Source organism: Somniosus microcephalus, chromosome 29, assembly GCF_052327205.1.
Source record: "Somniosus microcephalus isolate GS21.2 chromosome 29, FLI_Smic_1.0, whole genome shotgun sequence".
Taxonomy (NCBI): Eukaryota; Metazoa; Chordata; class Chondrichthyes; order Squaliformes; family Somniosidae; genus Somniosus; species Somniosus microcephalus.
Window position 1 is genome coordinate 23,454,402 of NC_141015.1, and position 12,236 is coordinate 23,466,637.

General features: G+C 46.1%; 1 protein-coding gene across 2 annotated transcripts in view; it reads left to right on the forward strand.

Moving 5' to 3' along the window:
- The window catches only part of wdfy4 (WDFY family member 4), a 351,018-nt gene that overhangs the window by 180,843 nt on the left and 157,939 nt on the right, over window positions 1–12,236 (forward strand). For both annotated transcript variants that reach the window (XM_085970369.1, XM_085970368.1), the window contains one exon: window positions 1,191–1,369. In XM_085970369.1, coding sequence (XP_085826495.1) covers window positions 1,191–1,369 — 179 coding nt within the window. The remainder of the gene's footprint in view (window positions 1–1,190; window positions 1,370–12,236) is intronic.

A 12,236-nucleotide genomic window follows, 5' to 3' on the forward strand; every position in this document is an offset into this window, starting at 1 on the left:
AATGAATTGACCTCAACTGCCTTTTGTGGTAGAGAATTCCACAGGTTCACCACTCTCTGGGTGAAGAAATTCCTCCTCATCTCTGTCATAAATGGCTTACCCCTTATCCTTAGACTGTGACCCCTGGTTCTGGACTCCCCCGCCATCGGGAACATCTGTCTAGTCCTGTTAGAATTTTATAAGTTTCAATGAGATCCCCTCTCATTCTTCTAAACTCCAGCGAATATAAGCCCAATCGATCCAAGCTCTCCTCATACGTCATTCCTGCCATCCCAGGTATCAGTCTGGTGAATCTTCGCTGCACTCCCTCCATGGCAAGAACATCCTTCCTCAGATAAGGTGACCAAAACTGCACACAATACTCAAGATGTGGTCTCACCAAGGCCCTGTACAACTGCAGCAAGACATCCTTGTTCCTGTACTTGAACCCTCTCACTATGAAGGCCAACATACCATTTGCCTTCTTAACTGCCTGCTGCACCTGCATGCTTACCTTCAGCGACTGGTGCACAAGGACACCCAGGTCTCGTTGCACTTCCCCTTCTCCCAATCTATTGCCGTTCAGATAATAATTTGCCTTCCTGTTTTTGCCACCAAAGTGGATAACCTCGCATTTATCCACATTGTACTGCATCTGCCATGCTTCTGCCCAATCACCCAACCTGTCCAAAACATACTGGAGTTTCTCGACATCCTCCTCACAGCACACACGCCCATCCAGCTTTGTGTCATCTGCAAACTTGGAGATATTACATCTAGTTCCCTCGTCTAGATCATTTATATATATATATTGTGAATAGCTGGGGCCCTAGGACCGATCCCTGCGGTACCCCACTAGTCACTGCCTTCCACTCGGAAAAAGACCCGTTTATTCCAACTCTTTGCTTCCTGTCTGCCAACCAGTTCTCTATCCAAGTCAGTACCTTACCCCCAACCCCGTGTGCTTTAACTTTACACGCTAATCTCTTATGCGGGACCTTATCGAAAGCCTTCTGAAAATCCAAATACTGTACACCACAGTTCAACTCAGTCACTAAAATACTGTCCTTTATGGCCCTTTCTGCTGCTTTGTATAAGCGCCTTGGGACTTTAATGGTGCTATGTAAGTGCAAATTGTTATTGTTGTATGTGAGTTATGATCAATTCAAACCTAGTCAGCGTTTTGTCTTTCTCCATTTTGAATTTACCAGAAATTGTAGAAGCAGCATTGACGGTGAACGAAGGGGAAGGAGACATCGATGAAAGAGGCATCGACTGCAATCAGCTGACGTTCTTCCCTGCCCTTATCGAAAGTATTCAGTCCGAAGAATTCTTTGAGCAGTGTGTGGAGAGACAGGCCATTCTCCAGGTTTTGGATGAGAAAGAGAAGGCAAGGAATATATTTTTCAATGCGTTAAAGCTGATTGACCAACGTGCCTTTGCGCGGTCGGCATTAAGAGTGCTCCTTTAAAGCAAGTTGATTCGGTACAAAAATAGTTAATTGTGTTTTTGTTGAGATTTGTAGAAGTTTGGTTGAATTTAACTTCAGCTAACTTCTGTCCATTGCTGTTCTGTTATACTCTGCCCCCTCGTCAACAGCAATACCGTTTGTACAGTGCCTTTAATGTGGAAATCTTCCCAAGGCACAACACAGCGGTGTGATTTAAAAAAAAAAGAAATAGACACCGAGCCAAAGAAGGAGATATTAGGAGAGCTGACCAAAATCTTGGTCAACGAGATTGGTTTTAAGGAGGTTCTTAAAGAGGAGAGGTGGTGCGGTTTAGGGAGGGAATTCTAGAGCTGGGGGTCCAGATGGCTGAAGGCATGGTGACTAATGATGGGCGAAGGGAGGGGCGGTGCCTAAGAGGTGCCGGGGGACCCAGGATCCAATATAGGTCAGCAAGGCTGAACAGGCCGGTCTCTTTTCTCTAGAAGTGGGAAGGCTGAGGGGTGACCTGCTGGAGGTCTTTAAGATGATGAAAGGGTTCGGTAGGTTAGACGTAGAGAAAATGTTTCCACTTGTGGGGGATGCCAAAACTAGAGGCCCTGAGTATAAGATAGTCACTAATAAATCCAATAGGGAATTCAGGAGAAATTTCTTTGGCCAAAGAGCGGTAAGAATATGGAACTTGCTAACACAGGGAGTAGTTGTGGCGAAAAGGATAGATGCATTTAAGGGGAAGCTAGGTAAACACATGAGGGAGAAAGGAATAGAAGGATATGTTGATTGGGTGAGATGAAGTAGCGTGAGAGGAGGCTCGTGTGGAACCTAAATACCGGCATGGACCTGTTGGGTCAAATGGCTTGATTCTGTGCTGTACACTCAATGTAATTCAATACTTGCATTGGAGGCATTTCAGAGACGATTCACTCGGTTAATTCCTGAGATGAGAGGGTTGACTTATGAAGAAAGGTTGAGCAGGTTGGGCCTATACTCATTGGAATTTAGAAGAATGAGAAATGATCTTATTGAAACATATAAGATAGTGAGGGGGCTCGACAAGGTAGATGCAGAGAGGATGTTTCCCCTCATGGGGAAATCTAGAACTCGGGGGCACAGTTTCAGAATAAAGGGTCGCCCTTTTAGAACTGAGATGAGGAGGAATTTCTTCTCTCAGAGGGTCGTAAATCTGTGGAATTCTCTGCCCCAGAGAGCCGTGGAGGCTGGGTCATTAAGGTGGAGATAGACAGATTTTTGCAAGATAAGGGAGTGATTTGGTGTGGAATCAACAGCAGAGTTTTATATGAGCTGCAGTTTATGGAGAATGACGAATGGGACACCGGCCAGGACAGCACTGGAGTAGCCGAGTCTGGAGCTAACAAAGGCATGGATGAGGGTTTGAGCAGCAGGTGAGCTGAGGCGGGGCGATGATATCACAGATCACAGAAACCCCACAGTGCAGATAGAGGCCATTTCGGCCCATCGAGCCTGCACCGACACATATCCCACCCTATCCCTGTAACCCCACGTATTTAATCCCCCTAACACTAAGGGTCAATTTATCATAGCCAATCAACCTAACCCGCACATCTTTGGACTGTGGGAGGAAACCGGAGCACCCGGAGGAAACCCACGCAAACACGGGGAGAATGTGCAAACTCCACACAGACAGTCGCCCGAGGCCGGATTCGAACCCGGGTCTCTGGCGCTGTGAGGCAACAGTGCTAACCACTATGCCACCGTGCTGCGGCATGGAGGTGGATATTGGCAATCTTTGTGATGGAGAGGCTATGGGGTTGGAAGCCCAGCTCCAAGTCAAATAGGAAATACATTATTGATGTGAAAGTTGGTTTCAGTGCATTCCACAGTCAATTTACTAAAACCTATTGAAACAAATTAAAATCCCTCTGCAGTTACCTCTACCTCAATTTACAATACAATAACTGCTCGCAATATTTGCAGATGTACTGCAGTCCATCCCCAATATTCATTAACTTTATTGGATTTTATCCCTGGTGGTAACTGAGAGAGTTGTCGCTACCAGGGAGGGGTGTTAGTACCGGGGTTTTCATGAGTTTATCTCCTGTTAGTGACCGATATCCTGGGGCAGATTTTATTGCTCTTGCGCCTGGACAGATTGGATCACCAGCGAGTACAAGGTAACTGGGTGGGACTGGGGAGGATGAAGCACCATAAGGGAACCCGCCCGATCTCCGTCTGTTGGTTTCAGTCAATGGAGAATCGAGCAGGCTTCCTTACCAAAGATCTTCCTTTATCCGACGTGCCGATATGCAGGAACAGGAGACTCTGCTCTCGTGTTAGCAGCCAGGTTTCTGATTTCTTCCCCCGCCTTAATGGTGACTGTCGTTAGCCTGAGCACAGCAGTGGATCTAACAAACTGTAATCTTACCACTGTGGGATGAGGCATTTTTGATTTACCCAGCCCCAAAAATCTTTTTAAAATAACAACAGAAAATGCTGGAAATACTCAGCAGGCCAGGCAGCATCCGTGGAGAGAGAAACAGAGTTAACGTTTCAGGTCTGGGACCCTTCATCAGAACTCAAAATCTTTTTATTTGATTTAAGGTGCAGCTGAACTCTTGTTGTTGGGATTCAATAGAAGGTTTAAATATATATATATATTTTAAATAAAGAATAATTTGATACGTGAGGAGACTCCCTGCACTCTTGGCTCTGCCGGTTGTAGCTATAGTACTTAAAGATAGTGTTGGGCAGACACCTCACTCCCAGACTCTGTGAACCTCACTCCCAGGGCTGGATTTTTCCAACCTCGGTGGGTCCGGGGTGGGCGACGCCCGTGGCGTGTGGGGACACCGCATCTGTCTCGATCCCGGCCTCCAACAAGATTTTACGTTGATTGGGCTTCTTAAGCCCGCCCTGTGAGGTTCCCGGCCAATTAATAGGAAGCGGGACTGATGACATCATCTGATGATGTGTCATCAGTCGGTTCCCTTAAAGGGGCCATGTCCAAATTGATTTTGACAGTTGTGCTGTCAGTGTTCTGCAGCATTGAGGTGATGCAAACACTGACAAGCACTGCACAAAGGTACACGGCTGCACCCAGGCTCTCCCATGACTTCTTCCATATGCTTATGGAGAGAGTCACAGCACGCAGGGAGGTCCTCTTCCCTTCCAATGGGCGGAAGAGACCGCCCCAGGACACCAACGCAGCCTGGTTGCACATTGCACAGGAGGACACAAGCAGGGATGTCGTCAGGAGGACCAGGCTGCAGTGGCGCAAACCTTTCAATGATCTCAGTAGATCACGAAATGTTGCTGCAAATCCACACTCAACCTCATCCTGCTGTGCCACTCATCACATCCCCATCACTCTGCCTTCCCTACCGTACTCCTGCACATCTTTACTCACACTATCTTACCTTGCACCTCCACCCATCCCTCTCTATCTACATTATCACTTCCCCATCTCACTAGCCACCCCTCACACTCACCCTCATCCTACTGCAAGCATACCAACTAACAACACACAAGGGTAGGCACTTGGGTGTTATCGCCAATGTTCATGTAAAGTTTATGTTAATGTGTTGTCAAACATTGAAATCTTTATTTTCAACACTTTGCATTCTTGGATAGATTTGTGTGCACCTTTAGAAGTGGCTTAGTGAATTGCAGTGAATGGTGAGACATAACGTTACCTCCCCCCCCCCCCCCATGGTGAAGAGTGTGAGAGGAATGGCTTGGACATTGTAGGAATGCTTTATGCTGCTGGTGTGGGGTGGTGTCAATCAGGCATATCATGTGGCAGCCAGCGTGTACAGTGTTAAGTGAAGCAAATCTGGACATGGTGAGGCCATCGCTGGTGTCCTGGGCAGCAATGTGCATGGTTGATGATGCCCTGTGTCCAGTGCAGCATCAGTTGATTGCGGAGAAGGTTGGTGTTGTTGGTGATGTTGGTGTTGGGGCTGATTGTGGTGGGACTCTGAGGACCAAGGTGAGATTTTTTCAAGGGCACTGATGCTGATGGAATAGATGGCAGGTGAGGTTGAGGTGACAGAAGTAATCTGTCAATGTTGAGAGAGGTTGTTCTAAGGAGGTGACAGTGGATAGAGAGATTCCTCCAAACACTTCAAAAGTGCATAAAGCTCAAATGTGGGTTCCAAATCATTAATGCTCCAGCTTCTAAGATTGGGAAGTGAACAGCTGTGAAATGGTAGGTTTTAGACCACTTTTGCAGCTTTCACCTATTCACCGCAATCCAGTCATTGAGAACCCGACACGCTTACCTGACGTGATACCCACTCTCCGGGAACCTTGTTGAAAACCTGGTAAAATGGTAAGTACACGGGAAAGTGGTTCTTAACTACCTTTTAATAACCTTTTAACTATCTAAATTGACTGACCCGCCACTTGGTGTCGGGTCTGTTCAGGGATGACAGACCTGACACTTGGGAAACTGGCAAGGAGGCGGGTTTACAGCGGGATACTGACCCGCTTTCAATCTTTGTGATTTTGACAGTGGACCCGCCTCCAAACCTGCACTCAGAGTGCCGGCAAAATTCAACCCTCAGATTCTATAAACCTCACTCCCAGATTCTATAAACCTTACTCCCAGATTCTATAAACCTCACTCCCAGATTCTATAAACCTCACTCCCAGATTCTATAAACCTCACTCCCAGATTCTATAAACCTCACTCCCAGACTCTGCCGACCTCACTCCCAGATTCTATAAACCTCACTCCCAGATTCTATAAACCTCACTCCCAGATTCTATAAACCTTACTCCCAGATTCTATAAACCTCACTCCCAGATTCTATAAACCTCACTCCCAGATTCTATAAACCTCACTCCCAGACTCTGCCGACCTCACTCCCAGATTCTATAAACCTCACTCCCAGATTCTATAAACCTCACTCCCAGTCTCTGCCTACCTCACTCCCAGGCTCTGCCAAGTTTACCCTGAACTCGACAACAGAAGCAGACTATTATTTTCCACAATGCAGCATATTTGTCTAAAAGAGAATTGTGCTGGAGTTGGAGTTGTAGATACTGTTAAATAAATTGTCAATTCATACATTAGTCAATAATGACATTTTAAACTGCTCTTTTCTTTACCAAATTCCATTTCAGTCATTAATCATTGTTATGGTAATGATGTCAATATGGCAGATGAGGTATTTATGTGCAATTTAATATCTGATGCTCAATGTATTTGTTGCTAGGCAGTAAATAGAAATAATTTTACTGGAGTATTGTTGACAGAAATGTTTGTTTTCACTGTTAAAGAAATTGATGCTTTGCACTCTCGCAGTAACAATGTATATTATTGTCATGGTTTTAATTTAATTGTGGAAACCCCAGAGCTTTTTTGTCCCTCAAAAGTCCCTGTCCTCCTCTCCCAAAGACCCTGGGGGCTAAATTTGGTTGATTTGCCTAAGAGGGGGCTAACGGGGTGCAAATCAACTAGTGCCTGGGCGCGACGCCGCTAACGCCTCCCGACTTACCGCTGGACGCTATGTCCGCCGGGGTCAGGGGGGCCTACCTGCGGTTGGGGCAGTGCTAGTTAAAGGGGAGGTGGCGGGCGGCCATTTTTGTTGCTGGCCGCCTGCCAGTACCTGCCCCCGTTGCTGTCCCTGGCCTGTAGTACCGTGGCGTGATGTGCCACAGTGCATGGTGCTGCGGCACATAGCACCGCGATATTGGCTCGCAGCGCCCCAAGAGGGACGCAGGGCGCTTCCAGTAGCACCCCTCCTCCCTCTCGGGGCACTACCTGGGAACATCAGCCATGGGGATGCTAACATTTTAGGGGTGCTAAAATTAGAAGGTAGTGCCCCAAAGGGGGTGACGTAAGAAAACTACTAGGCACTTGGTCTGAGTATTAATCAACTGTTTTTCAACATGGAGATCTAGTTGTGTCCTTCACTAGTTCCTGTTAAAGAATGTTCTGAGCAAGCTGGGCCCGTGCCCGAGTATTTATACTCTCCCTAGACAGCGCCACCAGCAGGCCGCCCAGTATCATTTCATAAGCCATTTCCACACGAATGACAAGATTCATGTCAGGGGGCACTGCCCAATTTTTACCCACCTGACTCTTGTCGAGGTACGGGTACAGAGACCAGCCGCTCATGAGTGTCCCACCCCAATGATTCTACTCAATGAGGGAGCCTTGATGGTGAGCGTAAGCAGGCTATTCATCTGAAAACAGCGCTTTACCGCCAATGGAGTACTTTTTGAAGTGTAGTCACTGTTGTAATGTAGGAAAGGTGGCAGCCAATTTGTGCACAGCAAGCTCCCACACACAGCACTGTGATAATGACCAGATAATCTGTTTTAGTGATGTTGGTTGAGGGATAAATATTGGCCAGGACACCGGGGATAACCCCACTGCTCTCCTTCGAAATAGTGCCATGGGATCTTTTATGTCCACCTGAGAGAGCAGACGGGGCCTCGGTTTAACGTCTCGTCCGAAAAACGGCACCTCTGACAGTGCCGCACTCCCTCAGCGCTGCACTGGAGTGTCCGCCTAGATTTTCTGCTACCAACTGAGCCACAGGCTGACACATGGTAGGAGTTACTTGTTTATGGGGTAGAGTTTCCTCTATTCAGGTGAGGACAGGACTGGGATTGAATGCGATGCCCCTGAAGTCGAATAGCCTGCTGACGATCACTGTCACTCACGAAGAGTGGCCACTTGAGGCGAGTTACTGGAGAGCTGCCACTGCCCCTTGGGACTTTATCTAACATGAATCAGCACCTTCAGGAACGAAGGGGGAGAACTTTCGCCGAAGAAATTAAAATAAAATCGGAACTGAAGAGATGGGGGGGGAAAAAAACGACTAAAATGAGTATTGGCCGTGGAGCTTTGATAGATCAATTCTGTAATAGCTGCCCTCACAGTTCACGTTACAACACTGATGCTTCTGGAGGCTGTATTATTTGATTTATATTAATTGCCCTTTGCTACGAGCAACTTATGTACCACATATGGTTGCTGTTTGTAAGTCAGGGGGGATTTGCTGTCTCTGTCATGGTTGAACTGTGAAGGAACAGGTGCGAGTAGGTGCAGCAAGTGAACTGGATAATATAATTAACAGCAGCTATTTATGCTGCGCTCATATTTTGAATCTGTTTATCTTTAAAAAATATTAGCTACACCACAGATTACCAAGTAGATACCATGTAATATTTCAGTATTTTCTATATTAAGAGATATAAATTATTTTATAAATATAATCACGTAGCTGCAGGGGACAGTGTGATGGGAGCACAGTATTCTTTAGATTGATAGCGAGAGGGGGAGAGAGACGTAGCCCCTTTTCTATATTTTTGGAATTCACAAAATCATTCGTTGAGAAAGGGTTGGGTTATACAAAAAGGTATTTTATATCAGCAATCAAGGGATATGGGGTTCGGGTGAGAAAGTGTTGAGGTCAAAGATCAGCCATGATTTTACTTTTCTATTTAAAGTTGGTCCCTTTTTATTTCAGGTTTGCCTTTTCCCCACGCGCGAGCCCCAGTCTTTGTTTTGCTCTCACTTCCTTGCGTTCGCTGTGTGTGAGAATTCTGCCTTTTGATTGGCTGCTCAGGCAGCCTGTTGACGTCACAGCAGTTCGCACCAGGGGATCCCCACTACAGTCCGTTGATTTGAACTGAAGGTCGGAAAGCCCGAAGTTCTCGACACGGGGGATCGCGAGATCCCTGCGCGGAGCATGTTCGGGGGCCAGCAGCGGACGCCTTCGCTTCGCCGCTGACCGCAAATCCCGGACCATTGTATTTTGATGTGACTGATGGCACATTCTACTAATAACATTTATGGTATGTTTTTGACTGGAAAAAAACGAAAACAAATCTGATTTTTATATCTAGAAGACGAGAATACAAGGGGGCAGAGGTCATGCTGCAGCTATATAAAACCCTGGTTAGACCACACCTGGAGCACTGTGAGCAATTCTGGGCACTACACCTTAGGAAGGATGTGTTGGCCTTGGAGGTTTACTCGAATTATACCTGGACTCCAAGGGTTAAATTACCAGGAGAGATTACACAAACTAGGGTTGTATTCCCTGGAAGTTAGAAGATTAAGGGGTGATCTGATCGAAGTTTTCAGGATATTAAGGGGAACAGATAGGGTAGATGGAGAGAAACTATTTCTACTGGTTGGGGTGTCTAAGACTAGCCTAAAAATTAGAGCCAGGCCTTTCCGGAGTGAAGTTAAAAACAGTAAAGGTGCTCTCCAGATCGGGGCGATGTGAGCTCCATTTATCAGAATGTCCGATGTGATCTGGTTAAGAGTTGCTCTGGTAATGGTTCTGAGTGTTTCTGCAAAGATTTTTTTTAATGAAAGTTGAAGATTTCACGGATCAACAATGGATATCCGGTCAGGTTTTGCGCAAAGGACGGTAGAAGTTTGGAACTCTCTTGCGCAAATGACAATTGATGTTAGGTCAATTGTCAATTTTAAATCTGAGATCGAGAGATTTTTGTTAACCAAAGGTATTAAAGGATACGGGCCAAAGGCGGGTAGACGGAGCTAGGTCACAGATCAGCTGTGATCTCATTGAATGGCGGAACAGGCTGGAGGGGCTGAACAGCCTCCTCCTGTTCCTATAATTTTAGATATGTTGTAAACTCAGGAGGTGCCTGCTGTACATGGTCCATGTCTGTGAGGCATACAGGAGGGCAGGTATTACTACTGCTCTGTAGACCATGAGCTTGGATGATACGAGACTCCCAAAACAAGCGCTCTACTCGGAGCTCCGACACGGCAAGAGAGCCCCAGGTGGGCAGAGGAAACGCTTCAAGGACACCCTCAAAGCCTCCTTGAAAAAGTGCAACATCCCCACCGACACCTGGGAATCTCTGGCCCAAGACCGCACAAAGTGGAGGAGAAGCATCCGGGAAGGCGCCGAACACCTCGAGTCTCTTCGCCGGGAACAAGTAGAAGCCAAGCGCAAACAGCGGAAGGAGCGCCCGTCAACCCAAGCACCCCACCCACCCGCCCCTTCAACCACCGTCTGCCCCACCTGTGACAGAGACTGTAGGTCCTGCATCGGACTCATCAGTCACCTGAGAACTCATTTTTAATGTGGAAGCAAGTCATCCTCGGTTCCGCCTAAGAAATTCAGGGAAATGGCAGCAGAAGTTGTATTGTATTGTAACTGGAAATCTGACTCTCTACTTCTGCTGGGAATTTTTCCATACATTAACAAACCAAAAGTAATTGTTCCTTTTTGTTGAATTAGAAAACAATAATCCTAGCAAGGGCTTGAGAAAATGTCATAAACCACATGACCCAAGGATGGATTACTGTAAATCACCAGAATGTCTGCTGCTGTTGGCAGTAGCTGATTTTCTGTGCCATTGCTCAATGACAGAAGAAAAACAGAAGTGCCTCTCCTTTCCTGGAACTATTTCTGTCTCCTGCTCTAATTCTTTTTTTGTCTCCCTTTCTCTGTCTTTCTGCTTCTTGTCCATTATTCCTGCCTGCAATAGATCTCTCTGTTATGAATCTGTGAGCAATTAGCTTTATGTGGCCAATGCCTCAAATTTAAAATTCTCATCCTCGTGCTCAAATTCCTCCATGGCCTCGCCCCTCCTTAGCTCTGTAACCTCCTCCAGCCTTACAACCCCCCCGAGAACTCTGCGTTCCTCCAATTCTGGTCTCTTGTCCACCCTGAATTCCTTCATCTCACCATTAGGGGCCGTGCCGCCAGCTGTCTCGGCCCTAAGCTCTGGAATTCCCACTGTAAGCTCTGGAATTCCCACTGTAAGCTCTGGAATTCCCACTGTAAGCCCTGGAATTCCCACTGTAAGCTCTGGAATTCCCACTGTAAGCCCTGGAATTCCCACTGTAAGCTCTGGAATTCCCACTGTAAGCTCTGGAATTCACACAGCCTAAGCTTCTCCACCTCTTCACCTCTCAATTCAATTCAATTCAATTCAATTCAAATCGCTTTATTGGCATGACAAGTTACATCTTATGTTGCCAAAGCATCGAAAAACATTCATGTTTGTTCACAAAAATACAGATCTATCCATACAGTGTATAAACAGATATATCCCTGAGTGTATAAATATACTTTCATATAATTTATATATACTCTTTTCTTATATTTAGTGGTTGTCCCTCTGTTTATGGCAAGCTGTAACGTAGTGTGCCGCTAGTGTTACACAATTTCTCTCTTCCCCTAGTAGGTATGGGAGTTTTTGGTCGTCATTCAAATTTCTGAATTCCGGGCATATTTTTGTGAATTTTCCTCTCTCTCTCTTTTAAGTCGCTCCTTAAAAGCTAAGACCAAGCTTTTAGTCACCTGTCCTAATGTCTCCTTATGTGGCTCAGTGTCAATGTTTTGGCTGATTACGCACCTGTGAAGCACCTTAGGACACTTTACAACATTAAAGGTGCTATATAAATTCAAGTTGTTGTTGTGTGTCTGTGATCCATTAGTTTTACTCGTAATAAAACCCCTTTATTCCCTGAGGCCTACAAGGTGAAACCTTTGTGGCTCACTAACCTTTACGCTGTCCGATTGTTTCTCTCTCTCTTGCTCTCTCTCTGTGACTCTCGCCCAGTTTGTCTTTCTGTTTCTGTATCTCTCTATTTTGTCTCTAAATAGTTTGCTCACTCTTTGCTTCATTCGATTTCTGTACGAAAGTAGACATTTTAAAGATATCTACACACCCTTGCTGTGATCTGGTTAAGAGCTGCGATGGTAATGGTTGTGAGTGTTGCTGCAAAGATTTTTTTTGAAAGTTAAAGATTTCACGGGTTTAGTGCCTTCGGACCTGTCCATAAATGGAGCTCACCCCCCCCATTTACTGCACAATATCTAGT